The following is a 24,108-nucleotide window of genomic DNA, read 5'->3' as shown; positions in this document are numbered from 1 at the left end:
ATATCGTCTATTTTAAAATCAGACAGAAAGTATGAAAAAGAAAAGCTGTTACTGAGCAAATGGTTGACACATTGCATCAACAGTAGGTTAAACAATAAATAAATAGTAAAAACTGACCACATCCTTACAAGTGAAGAACAACAAAATAATTACGAAATAAACTTAAGATTAGGAAAAAGAAAAACAACGAGCAAAACAGGAGAAAAATAATATAACTGGGCTTGTATTGAGAACTGGGGAGGATCTCAAATCCCCATCTACTTATCCTGATTTAGGTTTTCCATTGTTTCCTTTAATTACTTCAGAAAAATGTCATGATGGTTTCTACTACAAGGTGAAAACCTAAGATGTGCGCTATCCTTGTCAAACTAAACCTGTAAGAATGCAGCAAACATATGAATATAGACTAATGTTTTCCATTTTTAAACTGTAAAACTGCATGATGCTTGTTAAAGGAATCGAGAGAGAAATGAAATTAGTGTTACTGTTATTGTTACTAATTGTACTACTACTAATGAGATATTCGAACTTTTAAAAAAATATACGGGATAGTCAATGAAAAGTATAATTCCTTGGAAAAATCAGAAGAATTGAATGAAATGTAGTCCTATATGAGCAACGGTTTCCACGAGTTTAAGACAAAAGTTACCTGTGTAAACCGCATTTTAATTGTGCCGTTGTTTGACCTTAACTCACAACACATGTGAAGATAGAAATACCTAAACCTATCATTCAAACAGGCGTCACTAATTCCTTTCATTTAGCAAGAATGTGTGGAGAGTCACCTAGCTATGTTTCAATGTAATCATAAGCAATAGTGCGCGTTATACCAATTTTGGGAAAGTTTGGTCAGAACTTAGTATATAAGAACTACCGGTAACGATAAGCTACCCAGATAAAATATTAGTCACCTCCTTGAAAGGCCATGTTAATCGCTTTAGGGTACTGTAAAGTGTGCATAACTGGCATCAGGCGAGTATGTGATCCCGTACTGCTAACGTAGATTGTGACAATTGAAATAAAACAGCTCTCGGTCACTATTTTTAACGAATTAACCGGGTTTCAACACTACTAGGAGTGTCTACCTCAGAATTTAAATTTTTAGCCATAGTTCTGTGACATGTTATAGACCATTCTTTGATTTAAATTCCGAGGAAGGCACTCCTAGCAGTGTTGAAACCAGGTTAATTCGTTAAAAATAGTGACCGGGGACTGTTTTCTTTCAGTTGTAACTATTCACGGTCTCTGAACGTGCAGCCATGTACAAAATTTTGTAGAGTATGACAGTGAAATGGTGTGTACACTGACGTGACAAACGTCATGGGATACCTCGCCTGCCCACTGCAGTGCAACAACTTGAGGTGGCATGGACTCAATAGCTGGTTGGCCGTCCCCTGCACAAATATTGATCCATGCTGCCTCTGTAGCCGACCATAACTACGAAAAATGTGGCCGGTGCCGGATTTTGTGCGCGAACTGACTTGATTATGTCCCAAAAATGTTCGATGGGATTCATATCAGGCGATGGGCGTGACCTGATCATTCGCTTGAACTGGCCAGAATTTTCTTAAAACTAATCACGAACAACTGCAGCCTAGTGGCATATTTGGGAACTAGAAGTCCATGAATGACTGCAAATGGTCTCCAAGTAGTCGAAGATAACCACTTCCAGTCAGTGATTGGTTCAGTAGGGCTAGAGGACCCAGTACATACAACGTAAACACAGCCCACACCATTATGAAATCACCAGCAGCTTGCACAGTGCCTTGTTGACAACTTGGGTCCACGGCTTTGTGGGCATGCGCCACACTCGAACCCTACCATCAGTTCTTACCAACTGAAATCGGCACTCATCTAACGAGAGGACCGTTTTCAAGCAGTCTGTGGTCCAACGAATATGGCCACGAGCCCACGAGAGGCGCTGCAGGCGATGTCGTGCTGTTAGCAAAGGATCCCGCGTCGGCCGTCTGCTGCCATAGCCTATTAACGCCTTATTTCGCCACACTGTCCTAATTCACTAACCGTCCCACATTGATTTCTGCGGTTATTTCACGCGGAGTTGTTTGTCTGTTAGCACTGACGACGCTACGCAAACGGTGCTGTTTTCGGTCGTTAAATGCATCGAAGCTGCTTACAAGAATAATATACAGAAGAATGGAAAAGAAAATTGAGAATGCGCTAGGTGACGATCAGTTTGGCTTTAGGAAAAGTAAAGGGACGAGAGAGGCAATTCTGACGTTACGGCTAATAATGGAAGCAAAGCTAAAGAAAAATCAAGACACTTTCATAGGATTTGTCGACCTGGAAAAAGCGTTCGACAATATAAAATGGTGCAAGATGTTCGAGATTCTGAAAAAAGTAGGGGTAAGTTATAGGGAGAGACGAGTCATGTACAATATGTACAACACCCAAGAGGGAATAATAAGAGTGGACGATCAAGAACGAAGTGCTCGTATTAAGAAGGGTGTAAGACAAGGCTGTAGCCTTTCGCCCCTACTCTTCAACCTGTACATCGAGGAAGCAATGATGGAAATACAAGAAAGGTTCAGGACTGGAATTAAAATACAAGGTGAAAGGATATCAATGATACGATTCGCTGATGACACTGCTATCCTGAGTGAAAGTGAAGAAGAATTAAATGATCTGCTGAACGGAATGAACAGTCTAATGAGTACACAGTATGGTTTGAGAGTAAATCGGAGAAAGACGAAGGTAATGAGAAGTAGTAGAAATGAGAACAGCTAGGAACTTAACATCAGGATTGATGGTCACGAAGTCAATGAAGTTAAGGAATTCTGCTACCTAGGCAGTAAAATAACCAATGACGGACGGAGCAAGGAGGACATCAAAAGTAGACTCGCTATGGCAAAAAAGGCATTTCTGGCCAAGAGAAGTCTACTAATATCAAATACCGGCCTTAATTTGAGGAAGAAATTTTATGAGGATGTACGTCTGGAGTACAGCATTGTATGGTAGTGAAACATGGACTGTGGGAAAGCCGGAACAGAAGAGAATCGAAGCATTTGAGATGTGGTGCTATAGACGAATGTTGAAAATTAGGTGGACTGATAAGGTAAGGAATGAGGAGGTTATACGCAGAATCGGAGAGGAAAGGAATATGTGGAAAACACTGATAAGGAGAAGGGACAGGATGATAGGACATCTGCTAAGACATGAGGGAATGACTTCCATGGTACTAGAGGGAGCTGTAGAGGGCAAAAACTGTAGAGGAAGACAGAGATTGGAATTCGTCAAGCAAATAATTGAGGACGTAGGTTGCAAGTGCTACTCTGAGATGAAGAGGTTAGGACAGGAAAGGAATTCGTGGCGGGCCGCATCAAACCAGTCAGTAGACCGACGACCAAAAAAAATATGAAGGCCGTCAGCCACTGCGTTGTCCGCGATGAGAGATAACTCTTGAAATTTGGTAAAAATGAAATGAGTGTATGGCACCTTTGGCCGGGAGGCCCCATTCGGGGAAGTTCGACCACCAAGTGCAAGTTTTGTTTCATTCGACGCCACACTGGGCGACTTGCGTGCTGGTGATGAGGGTGAAATGATGAGGAGGACAACACAGCACCCAGTCCATGAGTGGAGAAAAACTCCAACCTAACCGGGAATCGTACCCAGGCCCGCTTGCATGGGAGGCAAGCATGTTGCCACCCAGCTAAGCAGGCGGACTTGAAAATTGGTATTCTCGGCACACTTTTGACACTGTCGATCCCGGAATATTGAATTACCTAACGATTTCCATAATAGAATGTCCCATGCATCTAGCTCCAACTACCATTCCGCGTTCAAAGTCTGTTAATTGCCGTCGCGCGATATAACCACGTGGAAGCCTGTTCATACGAACACCTGACTACAAATAACAGCTCTGCCAACGCACTGCCCCTTTACACTTTGTGTACGCGATATTAGCGCCATCTCAATACGTGTGGATCGGTGTCCCATGTCTTTTGTCACCTCACTGTATGTGAAAGTCGGGTGTATGAGACTAGCGCGCTAAGATAGGTCGACTTGAAAGAACGGCATAAAGAAGCCATCATGTCTGGACATGCCCACGATTATACTGTGAATGAATGTCCCAGACTTGTTGACGCATCATTGCGGATTATGCAACATGTCTCGGTTAAAGGCGCTTCACTCTGGAACCGCGCGACCGCTACGGTCGCAGGTTCGAATCCTGCCTCGGGCATGGATGTGTGTGATGTCCTTAGGTTAGTTAGGTTTAAGCAGTTCTAAGTTCTAGGGGACTGATGACCTCAGATGTTGAGTCCCATAGTGCTCAGAGCCATTTGAACCATTTTGCAACATGTCTAGAAAAAAACGTGGAACACTCGAACCCCTGTAACTCGGCAAATAAATAGAGGTATTAAAACGATCCTACCTAGGGGGGCCAGAAACAAGTGTCATGCATCGCGTATTACAGTATGTTAGAGGCTCGTGGTCTATTCTTAACTTTCGATCATAGCTCCCTGGGTTCAATTCCCAGCTGGGTTGGAGATTTTCTCACTCAGGACTGAGTGTGTGGGTGTGTGTGTCTGTGTAATCTTCCTCATAATTTCATACTCATCGACGTGCAAGTCATCAGAGTGGGTTCAGACTTGCAGCAGGTGGCCACGGTCTCCAGAAGGCTAAATTTATTTTTCATTTCAGTGACAATCTGTTTGAACCCGATAGGGTTCTGAATGCTACGAACATCTAGAGTCGGATACCTCGTAAAAGGCTATTGACCACAGTGGTAGACGGAGACGCACATTGTCAGTTGGCCAAACACCACGGAATCTTTACAGAAGCTAGCTAGAGGGATGTTGTGTGGTCACACTACCCACATTTTTGCCTCTTTTGAAACGATATAAGGCGTGCAGTGCACCGACGGCCTATTGAGGCGTTCAACACGCATGGTTAAGGCCGGAGGCGGTTCCGTGATGTTTTAGGGGTGTTTTTCCAACCACGAGTTGGGCTCATTCATTCAGGTTATGTAAATATTCTAAGTGACCAAGTTCCTCACTTTCCTTTTTTATTTCATCAACACTATGCTGTTGTCACTCCTGTCTCACAAGATGACCATAGCCACGTTCACAATAACTGCTAGCTAACGTTCTCTTTTGACGAACACTCAGGGACTTTACCGAACCTCTACAGGCCCGTCGTATCGCCCCATCATTATTTAACAGAAAATGCGATCACGCTGTAGGACAAAGAAAAACAGACGCACCACGAAGGAATTATCCAAATGGGATGGGAGTCGGTAAACGTGACTTACATGTATCGAAAAACAAATGATTACAATTTCAGAAAAATTTGGTGATTTGTTCAAGAGAAAGAGCTTCACAAATGGAGCAAGTCAATATCGCAATGGCCCACTTCTGCAAGCGATTATTCAGCTTGGCAGTGTTTGATAGAGTTGTTGGTTGGCCCTCTGAGCAAAGAGTGTCCAATTGGCACGTTAGATTATTAAAACAAAACTTTGAGCTGGTTGGAGGGCGCTGCCCATAATGCTCCAAACGTCCTCAATTGGGGAGAAATACGCTGACCTTGCTGGCCATCAGTGGAAACTCTCGCCCTGCGTGGGAGGGCATCGTCTTGCTGAAATGTAAGCCCAAGATCGTTTTCCATGAAGGCAACAAAATTGGGTGTAGAATATCGGCGAAGTACGGCTCTGCAGTATGCTGCGGATGACAACCAAAGGGTCCTGCTGTGAAAATAACTCGTACCCCAGATCATCACTCCTGGTTGTTTGGCGGTATGACAAGCGATACTCAGACTGGTACCCCAAAACTGTCCAGGATGTCTCCAGACACGTCTCAGCTGGTCGCTGGGGCTTAGTTCGAAGCGTGACTCATCACTTCATCTACATCTACATGGATACTCTGGAAATAACAATCAAGTGCCTGGCAGACGGTTCATCGAACCACCTTCACAATTCTCTATTATTCCAATCTCCTATAGCGCCAGGATAGAATGAACACCTATATCTTTCCGTACGAGTTCTGATTTCCCTTCATTTATCGTGGTGATCGTTCCTCCATATGTAGGTCGGTGTCAACAAAATATTTTCGAATTCAGTGGAGAAAGCTGGTGATTGCAATTTCGTGAGAAGATTCCGTCGTAACGAAAAACGCCTTTCTTTCAATGATTTCCAGCCCAAATCCTGTATCATTTCTGTGACACTCTCTCCCATATTTCGCGATAATACAAAACGTGCTGCCTTTCTTTCAACTTTTTCGATGTACTCCGTCAGTCCTATCTGGTAAGGACCCCACACCGCGCAGCAGTATTCTAAAAGAGGACGGACAAGCGTAGTGTACGCAGTCTCCTTAGTAGCTCTGTTACATTTTCGAAGTGTCCTGCCAATAAAACGCAGTCTTTGGTTAGCCTTCCCCACAGCATTTTCTAAGTGTTCCTTCCAATTTAAGTTGTTTGTAACTGTAATACCTAGGTATTTAGTTGAATTTACGGCTTTTAGATTAGACTGATTTATAGTGTAAACAAAGTTTAACGCGTTTCTTTTAGCACTCATGTGGATGACCTCACACTTTTCGTTATATAAGGTCAACTGCCACTTTTCGCACCATTTCGATATTTCTTATAAATCGTTTTGCAGTTTGTTTTGACCTTCTGATGACTTTATTAGTCGATAAACGACAGCGTAATCTGCAAACAAACGAAGACGGCTGCTCAGATTGCCTCCAAAATCGTTTATATAGATAAGGAACAGCAAAGGGCCTATAGCACTACCTTGAGGAACGCCAGAAATCACTTCTGTTTTACTCGATGACTTCCCGTCAATTACCACGAACTGTGACCTCTCTGAGAGGAAACCACAAATCCAGTCACATAACTGGGACGATATTCCATAAGCACGCAATTTCATTACGAGCCGTTTGTGTTGTACCGTGTCAAAAGCCTCCGGAAATCCAGAAATACGGAATCGATGTGAAATCCCTTGTTAATAGCACTCAGCACCTCATGTGAGTAAAGAGCTAGTTGTGTACCACAGGAACGATGTTTTCTAAACCCATGTTGACTGTGTGTCAATAGACTGTTTTCTTCGAGATAATTCATAATGTTCGAACACAATATATGTTCCAAAATCCTGCTACATATCGACGTTAACGATATGCGCCTGTAATTTAGTGGATTACTCCTACTACCTTTCTTGAATATTGGTCTGACCTGTGCAACTTTCAGGTCTTTGGGTACGGATCTTTCGTCGAGCGAACGGTTGTATATGATTGTTAAATATGGAGCTAGTGCATACTCCGAAAGGAAATACAGTCTGGACCAGAAGACTTGCTTTCATTAAGTGATTCAAGTTGCTTCACTACTCCGAACATACACTCCTGGAAATGGAAAAAAGAACACATTGACACCGGTGTGTCAGACCCGCCATACTTGCTCCGGACATTGCGAGAGGGCTGTACAAGCAATGATCACACGCACGGCACAGCGGACACACCAGGAACCGCGGTGTTGGCCGTCGAATGGCGCTAGCTGCGCAGCATTTGTGCACCGCCGCCGTCAGTGTCAGCCAGTTTGCCGTGGCATACGGAGCTCCACCGCAGTCTTTAACACTGGTAGCATGCCGCGACAGCGTGGACGTGAACCGTATGTGCAGTTGACGGACTTTGAGCGAGGGCATATAGTGGGCATGCGGGAGGCCGGGTGGACGTACCGCCGAATTGCTCAACACGTGGGGCGTGAGGTCTCCACAGTACATCGATGTTGTCGCCAGTGGTCGGCGGAAGGTGCACGTGCCCGTCGACCAGGGACCGGACCGCAGCGATGCACGGATGCACGCCAAGACCGTAGGATCCTACGCAGTGCCGTAGGGGACCGCACCGCCACTTCCCAGCAAATTAGGGACACTGTTGCTCCTGGGGTATCGGCGAGGACCATTCGCAACCGTCTCCATGAAGCTGGGCTTTGGTCCCGCACAGCGTTAGGCCGTCTTCCGCTCACGCCCCAACATCGTGCAGCCCGCCTCCAGTGGTGTCGCGACAGGCGTGAATGGAGGCACGAATGGAGACGTGTCGTCTTCAGCGATGAGAGACGCCTCTGCCTTGGTGCCAATGATGGTCGTATGCGTGTTTGGCGCCGTGCAGGTGAGCGCCACAATCAGGACTGCATACGACCGAGGCACACAGGGCCAACACCTGACATCATGGTGTGGGGAGCGATCTCCTACACTGGCCGTACACCACTGGTGATCGTCGAGGGGACACTGAATAGTGCACGGTACATCCAAACCGTCATCGAACCCATCGTTCTACCATTCCTAGACCGGCAAGGGAACTTGCTGTTCCAACAGGACAATGCACGTCCGCATGTATCCCGTGCCACCCAACGTGCTCTAGAAGGTGTAAGTCAACTACCCTGGCCAGCAAGATATCCGGATCTGTCCCCCATTGAGCATGTTTGGGACTGGATGAAGCGTCGTCTCACGCGGTCTGCACGTCCAGCACGAACGCTGGTCCAACTGAGGCGCCAGGTGGAAATGGCATGGCAAGCCGTTCCACAGGACTACATCCAGCATCTCTACGATCGTCTCCATGGGAGAATAGCAGCCTGCATTGCTGCGAAAGGTGGATATACACTGTACTAGTGCCGACATTGTGCATGCTCTGTTGCCTGTGTCTATGTGCCTGTGGTTCTGTCAGTGTGATCATGTGATGTATCTGACCCCAGGAATGTGTCAATAAAGTTTCCCCTTCCTGGGACAATGAATTCACGGTGTTCTTATTTCAATTTCCAGGAGTGTATTTAGTTCTACGTTATTCATGTTGGCAGCTGTTCTCGATTCTAATTCTTGAATATTTACTTCGTCTTCTTTTGTGAACGCATTTCGGAAGGCTGTGTTTAGTAATTCTGCTTTGGCAGCACTGTCTTCGATAGTGTCTTCACTGCTATCACGCAGAGAAGGCATTGACTGTTTCTTGCCGTTAACATACTTCACATACGACCAGAATCTCTTTGGATTTTCTGCCAGGTTCGATACAAAGTTTCGTTGTGGAAACTGTTATAGGCATCTCCCGTTGAAGTCCGAGCTAAATCTCGAGCTTCTCCAAAAGATTGCCAATATTGGGGATTTTGCGTCTGTTTAAATTTCGCATGTTTGTTTCGTTGTTTCTGCAGCAGTCTTCTAACCCTTTTTGTGTACCAAGGAGGATCAGCTCCGTCGTTTGTTAATTTATTTGATATAAATCTCTCAATTGCTGCCGATACTATTTCTTTGAAATCAAGCCACACCTGGTCTACACTTACATTATTAATTTCGAATGAGTGGAGGTTTTCTCTTAGCAAGGCGTCAAGTGAAGTTTCATCTGCTTTTTTGAACAGGTATATTTTTCTTTTATTTTTCGAGGATTTGGGAATTACAATATTCAATTTCGCTACGACTACTCGGTGTTCACTAATTCCTGAATCTGTTTTGATGCTCGTTATTTAGTCACGATTATTTGTTGCTAAGAGGTCAAGTGTGTTTTCACAACCGTTTACTACTCGCGTGGCCTCATGAACTAACTGCTAGAAATAATTTTCAGAGAATGCGTTTACCACAATTTCGGATGATATTTTATGCGTACCTCCGGAATTAAACATGTTTTTTTGCCAACATATCGAGGGTAAATTAAAGTCACCACCAACAATTATCGTTTGAGTCGGGTATGTGTTTGAAATCAAACTCAAATTTTCTCTGAACTTTTCAGCAACTCTATCATCTGAATTGGGAGGTCGGTAAAAGGATCCAGTTATTATTTTACTCCGGTTGCCAACAATGACCTCTGCCCATACTAACTCACAGGAAGTATCTACTTCAATTTCGCGACAAGAGAAACTACTTCTGACAGCAACAAACACGCCACCGCCAATCGTGTTTAGCCTGTACTTTCGGAACACCGTTAGGTTCTTCACAAAAATTTCGGCTGAGCTTATGTCCGGCTTTAGCCAGCTTTCAGTGCCTATAACGATTTGAGCATCAGTGCTTTCTATTGGCGCTTGGAGCTGTGGTATTTTCCCAACACAGCTACGACAATTTACAACTGTTATACCGATGGCTCCTGTATCTACGTTCGCCTGTGTTCTTCCTGCACCCTTTGTGACTGAAGCCCTTCTTGTGTTTTCCCGAGACTCTCTAACCTAAAACAGCCGTCCAATCCACGCCACACAGCCCCTGCTACCCGTAAGCCACCTACTGCGTATAGTGGATACCTGACCTATTCAGTGGGACATGAAACCCAACTACCTTTTGGCGCAAGTCGAGGAATCTGCAGCCTAGACGGTCGAAGAACCGTCTGATTCAGACCCTCCACTCGGCTCTGTACCAGAGGTCCACAATCGGTCATGTCGACTGTGCTGCAAATGGTCAGCTCTGTTTTCATCTTGCAAGAAAGACTGGCAGCCTTTACCACTTCTGTTAGCGGCTCTAAACCAGAGAGAATCTCTTCTGATCCAAAGTGACACACATCATTGGTACCAACATGAGCAACCACCTGCAGTTGGCTGCACCCTGTGCTCTTCATGGCATCCGGGAGGGCCCTTTCCACATCTGGAATGATTCCACCCGGTATGCACACGGACTGCACGTTGGTTTTCTTACCCTTCTTGTCAGCTAAGTCGCTAAGGGGCCCCATAACGCGCCAAACGTTGGAGCTCCCAACTACCAACAACCCCACTCTCTGCAATTGCCGGATCTTGCAGGCTGAGAGTTTTCCTCTGAAACAGGACAGGCGACAGAACTCGGCTCAGCGACAGTGTCAGCCACAGACAGCACCTGGAACCTGTTTCTCAGACAAACCGGGGAGGCCTTGAGTGCGGCCGCCTGGGAAGTTTTTCGCCACCTGCTTCAGCCCGGGGCGACCTCCCACTCGACCACAGGTGAGGGGTCAGTGCGAGAAGTAACTGGGTTGGCCACCGGTGAGAACCGATAGGAGGACGTTCGTTGGATCCCCACGGCCGGCTCACAACAGTGGTGCCCATCGACTGCAGTCTCAAGCTGTGTAACCGAAGCCACCACAGCCTGAAGCTGAGAGCGAAGTGTCACCAACTCGGCATCAGCACACAACAATCGCAGTCCATGTCCATAGTAAAGACCGTGGAAAACTAAACTATGCAGGTAAACGGACTATCGGCACGTGCTGCGCAACTCTACTTTGGACGCTCACGGAAACCCACGAACTGTGTCTAGTAATACGCAGATATTCGAAAACCTAATTACCGAAGCACTCGTGAAACTAAACAATTCGCCCCTGATAAGGAACTTGTAGTATGTCACAAAATCGGTTTACTTTCTGACGCAAACGAAAACGCGAGAACTGTGGCTATTAGATTTTAAATTTACACGCAGAAACTCAAGAAACTAAACTATTAAAGCACACAGAAGATACAATAAAATTCGCTCCTGGTTAGGAACTCGTAAATGACACAATAGCGGTTACTTCCCTGTTGCTGCGTCTGTCAGGGTCGGTTACTGCTGCCTGACACCACTTACAGACAATTCTACTCCATTTAATGGGATTCCAGGCCGAAAACGCCCTGGACTGTGGTGGGATATCAATTGGACTGTAGCCCTCCTTGCGGCCCGAAAATCAGGAGTGACGGTCTGTGGCGTCATTTCTTTTCACATCACACCCCTTTGGTTGTTATCTGCGGCATCCTTATAGCACAGCAGTTCGTCAACGTTTTGCTACACCCCGTTTTGTTGCACTTCGTGGCAAGCCATACTGGGGTTACATTTCAGCAAGACAATGCCCGCCCGCACGCGACAGTTGAACGGAATTTGGCACGATCTCCCTCAGCAAGACATACAAACATTGTGTCAATCAAGCCCACGGCTCGTGGTATAATGGTTAGCGTTGCTGCTTCTGGATCACAGGGTCCCGGGTTCGATTCCCAGCCGGGTTGGGGACTTTCTCTGCCTGGGGACTGGGTGTTTGTGTTGTCCTCGCCATCATCATCATTCGTGACAGTGGCTAGATTGGACTGTGTAAAAACTGCATTGCGAAAAATTTGGGACTTTGTGCGGGCGCTCATGACTGCGCAGTTGAGCGCCCCACAAACCAATCATCATCATCATCATCATCATCATCATCTGTCAATCAATACCTGACTGAATAACTGCTCCCATAAGGGCCGCAGATGAACCAACATGTTATTAACTTGCTCAATTTGTGAAGCTATTTCTCCTGAAACTGTAATCATTTGACAGCAAGTAGCAACATATATTCCCGGAATTTTCTACAGCATCGAATCATCAACGAGCGGCTTCAGGTGTAATTGGCATACCAGAAGAAACTTGCGGACTAACTCGAAGAACTGGAGCTCTTATCAAAGCTAAAGGAGTGATGTCCCTTGGAGGTGATGAATATTTTGTCCACCGTGCTTGGAAGATGGTATAAAGCACAGAAGTTGTTCCAATACTCTCTCTACAAATTTATCCCTCAACTCGTTCAGAACACTTCATGGTTCTCAAGCTGGACTACCTAGACAACACTGTTCAATGACAAAATAAGACATGGTCAGATTACTTACAACTATAGATTACAAATTATAGGTACTAATACATAAGCTGTACCTTGGGAAGAGGATTAGTATCCGGCTGGATGTGTAGGCCAGTGAGTTCCACGAAATTGGGAAGGTTCGGTCGGGGGTAGCTTTCGGTGAAATGGTTGGTGCTGAACATGAGACTGAAATTTCTCTCGAGTTCGTAGATTGTTGGCACTCCAGCACCAAAGTAATTCTTCAGTATTGCGTCGTGTTTCGGTAACGCCACATTGAACCACACCAGAATAAAGTAGAGCCACACATAAGAGCTGTAGAGTCTCTGCCAAAACGACAGGTGGTCCGAGTAAGCGTGGATCCACCATGGAGAGTAGGCTGGGTTGTCCGGGTTTCCGTGCGTCCAGTGGGTGTAAGGGTAGGCTCCGAGTGTCACGATGCCAACCATCGGTGGAGAGCCCACAGCCTGAGCCACGCCGTAGAAGCACGGCACCAGTGACCTCTCCATGATGTACAGGTCGAACTTGGGCGGCGACCTGGAAAAGCATGCACGTGAGTAAATATTTACGTGTTTTCAGTACTGAAGAGCAGGAATGTATGTCGAGTGAGCATTCAGAGGCGCAGAGCAGGAATTTTATCGCCAACATTCGAGGGCGTGCTGAAGAGTAATATTCCGAATTTTTATTCTATTCCCAATAGTGGTTGGATATTACATGCCATACATTTTGCTCAGTTCACTTTCCCGCTTTACTGACGCAAGTTGCAACCCTCTGACGTTAGAGGGCTCCGAATTGTAGCGTGTAACATGGCAGTATGTAACGTAACTACAGTGAAAAGCCAAAGAAACTACACTACTGGCCATTAAAATTGCTACACCAAGAAGAAATGCAGATGATAAACGGGTATTCACTGGACAGATATATTATACTGGAACTGACATGTGATTACATTTTCACGCAGTTTGGGTGCATAGATCCTGAGAAATCAGTACAAAGAAAAACCACCTCTGGCAGTAATGACGGCCTTGATACGCCTGGGCATCGAGTCAGAGCTTGGATGGCGTGTACAGGTACAGCTGCCCATGCAGCTTCAACACGATACCACAGTTCATCAAGAGTAGAGACTGGCGTATTGTGACGAGCCAGTTGCCGCTTCCACCATTGGCCAGACGCTTTCAATTGGTGAGGGATCTGGAAAATCTGCTGGCCAGGGCAGCAGTCGAACATTTTCTGTATCCAGAAAGGCCCGTACAGGACCGGCAACATGCGGTCGTGCATTATCCTGCTTAAATGTAGGGTTTCACAGGGATCGAATGAAGGGTAGAGCCACGGGTCGTAACACATCTAAAAAGTAACGTCCACTGTTCAAAGTGCCGTCAATGCGAACAAGAGCTGACCGAGACGTGTAACCAATGGCACCATATACCATCACGCCGGGTGATACGCCAGTATGGCGATGACGAACACATGCTTCCAATGTGCATTCACCGTGATGTCGCCAAATACGGATGCGACCATCATGATGCTGTAAACAGAACATGGATTCATCCGAAAAAATGACGTTTTGCCATTCGTGCACCCAGGTTCGTCGTTGAGTACACCATCGCAGGCGCTCCTGTCTGTGATGCACCGTCAAGGTTAACTTCAGCCATGGTCTCCGAGCTGATAGTCCCTGCTCCTGCAAACGTCGTCGAACTGTTCGTGCAGATGGTTCTTATTTAGCAAAAGTCTCCATCTGTTGACTAAGAGATCGAGACGTGGCTGCACGATCTGTTACAGCCATCGCGATAAGATGCCTGTCACCTCGACTGCTAGTGATACGAGGCCGTTGGGATCCACCACGGCATATTATCCTCCTGAACCCACCGATTCCATATTCTGCTACCAGTCATTGGATCTGGAGCAACGCGAGCAGCAATGTCGCGATACGATAAACCGTAATCGCGATAGGCTACAATCCGACCTTTATCAAAGTCAGTAACGCGATTGTACGCATTTCTCCTCCTTACACGAGGCATCACAACAACGTTCCACCAGGCAACGCCGGTCAACTACTGTTTGTGTATGAGAAATCGGCTGGAAAGTTTCCTCATGTCAGCACTTTGTAGGTGTCGCCACCGGCGCCAACCTTGTGTGAAAACTCTGAAATCTAATAATTTGCATATCACAGCATCTTCTTCCTATCGGTTAAATTTCGCGTGTGTAGCACGTCATCTTCGTGGTGTAGCAATTTTAATGGCCAGTAGTGTAGTACACCCGCCTAATGTGGTGTAGAGGCCCCGCGAGCATTTGGAAGTGCCGCAGCACGACATGGCATGAACTCAGTTAATGTCTGAAGCAGTGCTGGAGGGAACTGACACCATGAATCCTGTAGGTCTGTCCATAAATCCGTAAGAGTACGAGGGGGTGGAGATCTCTTCTAAAGAGCACGTTGCAAGGCATCCCAGATATGCTCAATAATGTTCATGTCTGGGGAGTTTGGTGGTCATCGGAAGTGTTTAAACTCAGGAGAGTGTTCCTAGAGCCACTCTGTAGCAATTCTGGGCGTGTGAGGTGTCACATTGTCCTGCTCGAATTGCTCAAGTCCGTCGGAATGCACAATAGACATCAAGGGATGCAGGTGATCAGACTGGATACTTACGTACGTGTCACCTGTCAAGAGTCGTATCTAGATGTATCTCAGGTCCCATGCCACTCCCACTGCACGTGCCCCACACCATACAGAGCCTCCGACATCTTGAACAGTCTCCTGCTGACATGCAGGACCCATCGATTCGTGAGGTTGTCTCTATACCCGTGCACATCCATCCACTGATACAATTTCAAACGAGACTCGTCCAACCAAGCAACATGTTTCCAGTCATCAATAGTCCTAGTAGTGCTGTAGGAAACTGACACTATGAATCCTGTAGGGCTGTCCATAAATCTGAAAGAGTACGAGAGGGTGGAGATCTCTTCTAAACAGCACGCTCCAAGGCATCCCAGTCAGAGAAGGACAGGGAGATGGTCACTACAAACAGGATCGAGGACGTCAACGGCGATGAGACCAAGGAGGTTGGGGGAAGCGAGGGTATCATAGGGGGTGGAGTTACTTTCGGGACGGTTGTGCTCTAGGAGAGGAACAAGGTCACCATGGAGGGTGGTAAGGAACTGATGCCACTGCCGAATGGTGGCAGGGTCACTGCTGTGGGTGTTGACGTCAGCAGCGATCACATAGGTGGAGAAGGTATGCTCAACATGGGAAATGAAGTCGATTGGGAGAGGAGCTGCAGGGCAGATATAGATAGTGGCACAGGTGATGGTGAGGGAGGAAAAAAATATTCGGAGGAGAAGGTCTTCAGTCGGGTCATTCAGTGGTGGCGGGCCCAGGCGAAGCGTAAACCTTTATGTCGTGTAATCATCAAGGCTACACGAGGGGGATGACGGCTCTGAAAGCCCATATCGATGATGTTTCGTTGAAGGGTTCGCGCGCTGACACTTGTTGATGGCCCCGCATTAAAATCTGCAGCAGTTTGCGGAAGGGCTGCACTTCTGTCACGTTAAACGATTCTCTTCAGTCGTCGTTGGTTCCGTTCTTGCAGGATCTTTCTCCGGCCGCAGCGATGTCGGGGATTTGATGTTTTACCCGATTCCTGATATTCTCGGTACACTCCTGAAATTATAGTACTGGGAAATCCCCACTTCATCGCTACCTCGGAGATGGTGTGTCCCATCGCTCGTGCGCCGACTATAACATCACGTGCAAACTCACTTAAATCTTGATAATCTGCCATTGTAGCAGCAGTAACCCATTTAATAATGCGCCAGACACTTGTCTTATATAGGCGTTGCCGACCGCAGCGCCATATTCCGCCTGTTTATCTATCTCTGTATTTTAATAGGCATGCCTATACCACTTTCTTTGGTGCTTCAGTGTATGTTTGTGCGTAATAAACAGCTTGCAATAATCAAGTTTCTCATCATCGACACATGGAGTACTCTCTGCTTCAGCAAGATAATACGACGCCTCACACGACCTCTGCGAATTCTGCAACAATACGATGCCTTCGAGGTCACTGTCATCGATCATCGTCGGACTTGGCCCCATCCGACTTCCATCTGTTTCCATAAATGAAAGGACACCTTCGGTGACTTTGCTCTGATAGTAACGAGGCAATGCAGCAGGCGTGAAGTTGTGGCTCCATGAATAAAGTCAAACATTCTACAACGAAGAATCAAAAATCAGTCTACATCTACAGTTACATCTATATAGACACTCCGCGAGCCACGGTACGGTGCGTGGCCGAGGGTTCCCTGTGCCACTAGGAGTCATTTCCTTTCCTGTTCCACTCGCAAACAGAGCAAGGCAAAACGACTCTCTATACGCCTTCGTAAATCTCTAATATTATTTTCGTGGTACTTACTGGGATTGAATGTTGGCTGTAATAGAATCGCTTCACAGTCAGCTCCAAATGCCGGTACTCTATATTCTCCCAGTAGTGTTTCTCGAAAAGAACGTCGCCTTCCCTTTAGGGATTCCGATTTGAGTTCCTGAGGCATCTCCGTAATAGTTACGTGTTGTCCGAACCTACCGGTAACAAATCTAGCAGCCCGCCTCTGAATTGTTACGATGTCTTCTTTCTATCCTGCTACGGATCCCAAACACTCGAGCAGTACTAAAGAATAGGTCGCACCAGCGTCCTATATGCGATCTCCTTTATCTTCGAACCACTTTTGGCTAAAATTCTCCCTATAAACCGAAGTCGATCGTTCGCCTCCCCTACCACAGTTCACACACGTTCGTTCCATTTCAGATCGCTTTGCAGCGTTACGCTCACATATTTGAACGACTTGACTGTGTGAAACAGGACACTAGTAATACTACAACCTAACGTAACTGTTTTTTTTTCTTCCTCCTCATCCTCATTAACTTATCCTTTTCCACATTTAGAGGCAGCTGCCATTCATCACACCAATTACAAGTTATGTATCTCGTTGGGAGAAATGTGTTCGTTGACAGGGTAGATATCAACAATAAAGATGTAGAATGTTAATAAAGTATCTTCTTCTGTAGTGGTCAATCCAAGGATTGGTTTGCAACAGCTACAATGGCAGCTTGTCTCCATTCTGTGCGTCTTTCAGCTTTTCTCTTCATTTCTTTGTAGGTGTCACATCCCACATCTTTCACGATTTGATCCATGTACCTCAGTCGTGGTCTTCCTCTTGGTCTTTTTCCCTCGACATATCCCTCTATGATTGTGTTCAGGAGTCCTTTATGTCTTCATAGATGGCCTGTAAATTGCACTCTTCTTTTAACAATGAAACTCCAGAAGTTTCTCTTCTCACCTGCTCTTTCCAGAACCACTTCGTTTGTGACCTTGTCGATCCATTTTATTTTGAGCATGCGTCTATAGCACCACATTTCAAAAGAATTTAGCTTCTGCTGTTCCTCTGTCCCGAGAGTCCATGTTTCACACCCATAGCATGCCACACTACACACATATGATTTCAAAAATCTTTTCCTGGTTTCAAGGCTGATGCTCTTAGATGTTAATATGTTTTTCTTCTTGTTAAAAGCAGCCTTTGCTTGAGCTATTCCACTTCTCACTTCTGCCTTGCTCCTTCCATCCCTGGTAATATTACTGCCCAGATAAGTAAATTTATCAACTTGTTCAAGCAGTTCATTGCCTACATGAACTTGGACTTTCACTTGATCTTCTTTGTCGCATGCCATTACTTTTGTTTTTGCTTTATTAATTCTCATATTATATTCTTCACCCATAACTTTATCCATTCTATTCAGTAGGACTACAAGATCTTCTTCACTTTCAGCCAGGACAGCTATATCATCGGCATATCTTATCATATCTATTCGTTGCCCATGAATTACTACACCTGTCTGTGAATTTTCCCTTACTTTTTTCAGCGCCTCTTCAATGTATACGTTAAAGATAACAGGGGATACTGCGCAACCTTGTCGGACACCTTTCCGTATCTGCACCTCTTCTTGTTTTGTCCGTCCACGGATAACTGCTGTCTCGTTTTTGTACAGGTTCCATATCATTTTTCTATCTTTATGGTCCATTCCTACTTTTTTGAGTACCTCACACATCTTATCCCATTTAACATTATCAAAGGCTTTCTCTACATCTACGAAAGCTAAGTATAAAGCATATTTCATTTAAAAATCTTAAAGAGATATCACATAGAAAATTCGGATGGATTTATTTTCAGCGCGCCCGCGTACGTTGCTCCCAAAAGGAACCTCTCAACTTCTGTCCACAAACGTGCAGCAGGCTTTGGACGTCATTAGATCACTAGTACCGACTGATCCCACTCAAAAGTAATATGGATTTTGACATGCGTTTCGCAGACAACTTAATAGTTTACTTACGTTACAGCTTTAAATACGAGGATTGGAACTTATTTATTTACAATCGATACAAAAGAGTAACATGTTTAGGCCTGTTACTGTCCTTCAAAGTAGTCACCAGTGTTGTGCATAACCCGTTGGAGCTGTCTACTGGCTGTCGAATCTCTGGAACAGTTCTGAAGCGAATGCCACGAAGTGGTCCCTTCATATTCGGAATAAAATCAAAGTCACGAGGACTTAAGTCCGGGAAGTATGCTGGATGGTACAGTACTTCCCAGTCCCAGCGACAGAACTGAGCAGCCACGGTTTGCACTGTATGCGCCCGCGCATTGTAGTGCAAAATGGTGGATGGGTTGCGCAGAAAGTGTCGCCGCTTCTTTCGCAAAGATGGTCGCAGGTGATGACCCAAAAACGAACAGTAATACTGTGCATTGACGGTCTGCCGTGTAGGAACGTAATGCGTTAGGATAACACCATCACAGTCGTACACGAGAATCACCATAACTTTTTAGACCGCTCCATTCGCACCATCAACAGAACAGGCTCTGCTAACGGTATACTACGCCTTCCAAATCGTTGGCAACGGGATCTACACGACGCTGGTGACTACTTTGAAGGACAGTAAGAGAGGCAAACATGTAACTCTTTTGTATCGGTTGTGAATAAATAGTTGCCCCTATTTAAGTTCCAACCCTCGTAGATAAGTGCAAAGACATTTCGCTTATTTGCAGCAAGTGTCATAGTTCAGATGTACCTGTCCGTTTTTTGCTATAAGAAAAACAGGTACAGACACCACGCTCTGTTAATGAATATGCTATCGCGGAATTGTGTAATGCCATCCCATCTCATTAAAATGAACGTGTCCCGAGAAACATCGCATTTAGAGGTACTATACTGATAGCAAATCGTTTAAAATACCTCTAACGACGTAATTCTTCTGTCCCCATACTCTGGTATCATATATCTTCGTTTATCCTAATGGAAACTAAAGTATTAACTGCACATATTCATTCTAAATGACACAATGGTTTGGAGACCTGCATTATACGGAGTACCGACATTGTAACGCACAGATCTTTCACGTAGGTGAAAATTGCTCAAAATGTTGCTATTCAACGGACTGACCAATAGTTCACTCTCGTTCTACACTATTTATCCAGTACTTTTTGGGTTGGCCAGCCAGAGTGGCCGAGCGATTCTAGGCGCTACAGTCTGGAACCGCGAGAACGCTACGGTCGCAGGTTAGAATCCTGCCTCGGACATGGACGAATGTGATGTCCTTAGGTGAGTTAAGTTTAAGTAGTTCTAAGTTCTAGGGGACTGATGGCCTGAGAAGTTAAGTCCCATAGTGCTCAGAGCCATTTTGAACTTGTTGGGTTGGGTTGGGTTGTTTGGGGGAAGAGACAAAACAGCGAGGTCATCGGTCTCATCGGATTAGGGAAGGACGGGGAAGGAATTCGGCCGTGCCCTTTCAAGGGAACCATCCCGGTATTTGCCTGGAGCGATTTAGGGAAATCACGGAAAACCTAAATCACGATGGCCGGACGCGGGATTGAACCGTCGTCCTCCCGAATGCGAGTCCAGTGTGCTAACCACTGCGCCACCTCGCTCGGTAACCAGCACTTGTCTCCTAAATACATGGCAACACACTCACATAAATTATCCCAACAATTTTATGCCTTCGTTAAATGCCTCTCAACTTCAGTCGATACTTGAAATGCTTCTTACTAATGTCATAACGGCAATTAGACGTGTGTGGTACCTGGAAACTGGTACCATCGAAAGTTAGTTTCCCTGCTTTGAGGACCATCTGCATTCGTAGAACCAAAAATTCAACACCATTGCTGTTAATAACAAACGGGGCAAATCCGTATAATATGAAAAATTTTGCCTTTTCACGTAATGTTAACAAAGGTCGTTATACTGAAGAAACGTGAGATTTCCTGTTTGACGCAGGCACATCCGCAGTACGCTCTGCTCACTCCACAGAAATTCCCACTCTGTGGTGCTGAAGCAACAGATTGCTGGGAGAAAGTGATTCGCAGTGGTGCACGTACTTCATGAAGTCGACCATCTCTGGACTATTGAGGCCGTCTTCGCAGATGGGGGCCGACATGTCCTCCATGCTCCACACCATCTCCACGGGGTCCCACTCGTGCGATGCCATCTCCATCCAGTCGAAGGACTTCCGGAGGTACCTGTACGCTGGCGATATGTCCACCTCGGTCAAGTTCTTCACAGGCTTCTGTGAACCAGAAAGTTGGACAAAATAAAAATTGACGTTCACTGAGTGCTTCAAAAAAGAAATTATTCGAAGGCAGGTTATCCATATGACACATGTAGTACACGAAACGGGCCCTGTGCTGTCTGAGGTTCGCAGCCGAACGGTCCAGTTTCCCGGAGAAAATTGACTGTCAGCAGTTTCCCACTGAAAATAATAAAACTGGTTAAGATGACTGATTTGTTCAGTCTTCTAACCCAGGAACCTTTTCGTTACATTACTCATTGGTAATATGTATTCAACAAGATGATGACTAACAGTCCGACACTATGAGCTGACACCATCTGTCACTATCCGCTATCTGATCAAAAGCCTCCAGAAATCACTGTGTAATACGGAATTGACCATTAGACGTCATCAGAGGCAAAATAGTCGATGCAAAAGAACGTGGCGAGTGTTGTGTTATGAGTTGAGAAGTAGTAACAACATTTTTGGTCAGTCTGTCAACCGAGCGCCAAATACGTCACGGACATTTCAGCCTTTCAAAAGCTATCCACGGCGACTTGGTGATGTGCCTGTAAAGTGGAAATATGAAGGAAGAACCACAGCTAAAAGAAAACAAATGTGATCTCATGTCCTGAGGGACATGGACCGTCAAGCATTGCGGAGCGTGACTGTGAAAAATAGCATAAAGTCAGCGGAAGGAATCAATTGTGAGTTACAAAGCGTTACCAGCGTTCCAGGCAACACAATAACTGTATTTATGGAGTTAAAAACAATGGACTAGAATGGTCGAGAAGCTCCTCATATGTCACACATGTCTGTGGTCAGTGCTAGGAGACGCACGAGGTGGTCACCGGACACTGGATGACTTGGAACCAATGGTTTGGAGGCATGTTTCACGCTACACCCGCTGGATGGGTCTGAGTTTGGTGAATGCAGGGAACACTTTACCTGTCATGTGTGGTGGCTACAGGGAAGTACAGGTGAGGCGATGTTACGGTGCTTTTTGCACATAAGAAAAGTCTTAATACGGAACGATATGAACACATTTTATGGCATCGTGGAGTGCATAGAGTAAAGGAACAGTTCAGAGAAGATGGCTCTGTCAGAAAAACAACGCATTCTGTGTGGCAGTGGTTTGTGGCCAATATCGTTCCTGAAATGGTGTGACATGGACATAGTCCAGATCCGAACCCAATGGAACCCCTCTGGAGTGAGTCAGAAGGTCTACTTCTTTCCAGACCCAAGTGTTCAATACCACTGTCTTGTCTGGTTTCGGCTCTAGAAGAAGAATGGGTTGCAATTCCTCAACAGAGATTCATTGACAGTGTTCCGAGGAGAATGCATGGTGTCATACATCTCATATTAACGCTTACTATTAGGTGTCTGGATACTTTCATCCTATAGTGTATATACAGGGTGTACGTAAAGTACGGGAACACTTTCAATTATTGATTGCAGAAGAACCAAACATTGTACAGATATCATACATATGTCATTTTGAAGAGAAACCGTGAAAGTTTTTTTTTTTTTTTTCATGTATACCGCCACAGCGTAGTTTGGTAACTTGCCGATAGTCAGCGCTAGTCGCAAACATGGCGAATTCTGGTGTGGAACGAGCGTTCTGTGTGTTGGAGTTCGACAGAAACAGATGTGCTACAGAGCTGTTCAGTGGTCGTTTAGGACCAAGTACGGTAAGAAGCAACCAACAAAGAAGACCATTTACCACTGGCACAACAAATTCATTACCACGGGTTGCTTGTGCCCGGCAAAGAGAAGCGGACGTCCCAGTATGAGGTGAAGTGAATGTGGAGCACGTACGAGAGACATTCATAAGGAGTCCAAAGAAATTGGTGTGTGGCATCACGTGAATTCGAAATGGCTCCAGCGACAGTGTGGAAAGTCCTGTGACAGAAGCTGTCTATGAAACCATTCAAATTGGAGGTAGTCCAGAAGCTCAATGACGACGACAACGTCAAGCGTTTTGAGTTTTGTTCACATTTGCAACAACTGAATGAGGATGGGGATGGTACTGTTAACGGCTTAATTTTTAGCGACGAAGCCACTTCTCACACTAATGGGAAAGTGAGCAGGCATAATTGTCGAATCTGGCGTACAAAGCATCTACACGAATGCACTGAATTTGCGCGTGATTCCCCTAAGGTAAATGTTACTTGTGCCTTGTCACGATGAAAACTGTACGGGCCATTCTTCTTCGCCGAGAGCACTGTCACTGGATATTCCTACTAGAACATGTTGCAGCAACGGCTGATGTCTCAAATGCAATCGGACTCTCTATTCATCTTTCAGCAGGATGGGGCTCCACCCCATTTTCATCGTGAAGTTCGTGGATACCTGAACACGGAGCTGCAGCATCGATGGATCGGCTGTGCTACAGAAGGCGACAGCCGTTTCATGAAATGGACTCCCCATCACTAGATCTCACTCCGTGTGACTTTTTTCTGCGGGGACACATTAAAGATCTGGTGTACGTACCGCCTCTACCACGTGATGTAGCAGAGCTCCGGGAGAGAATAAGTGATGCTACTGCCACAGCCGACGATGCCATGCTGGGAGGGGTATGGCAAGAATTCCATTACCGTACTGACGTCTGCCGGGTATCGCATATCGAATGTTCAAAATACAATATGTATAACATCAGTACTACGTGTAGTTCTTGTGCAATAAATAATTGAAAGTGTTCCCGGACTTTATGTACACACTGTATTTTCGGTTACGAAACGTGCTTAAGATATTTAGACCTGCTTCGCTATCTGGGGAACTCATTCTGAGCGATAATGAGGTAACAAATGGTTCAAATGGCTCTGAGCACTATGGGACTTAACATCTATGGTCATCATTGCCCTAGAACTTAGAACTACTTAAACCTAACTAACCTAAGGACATCACACAACACCCAGTCATCACGAGGCAGAGAAAATGAGGTAACATTTGTTTGCATTACTTGCATAAGAATATGGAAATTCAAGATGCCAAAATAATTTTCCATTTAATGTTACATGTCTAAGAAT

General features: G+C 45.6%; 1 protein-coding gene across 1 annotated transcript in view; it reads right to left on the bottom strand.

Moving 5' to 3' along the window:
• Window positions 1-24,108, bottom strand: part of LOC124605919 (UDP-glucosyltransferase 2-like) — a 139,633-nt gene that overhangs the window by 29,690 nt on the left and 85,835 nt on the right. The window contains exons 3-4 of the mRNA XM_047137873.1: window positions 20,910-21,097; window positions 12,578-13,037 (exon numbers count right to left, since the gene is read on the bottom strand). Of these exons, the coding sequence (XP_046993829.1) occupies window positions 12,578-13,037; window positions 20,910-21,097 (648 nt within the window). The remainder of the gene's footprint in view (window positions 1-12,577; window positions 13,038-20,909; window positions 21,098-24,108) is intronic.

The sequence above is a fragment of the Schistocerca americana genome, chromosome 3, assembly GCF_021461395.2.
Source record: "Schistocerca americana isolate TAMUIC-IGC-003095 chromosome 3, iqSchAmer2.1, whole genome shotgun sequence".
Classification (NCBI taxonomy): domain Eukaryota; kingdom Metazoa; phylum Arthropoda; class Insecta; order Orthoptera; family Acrididae; genus Schistocerca; species Schistocerca americana.
This window is presented reverse-complemented; position numbering and strand designations above follow the sequence as displayed.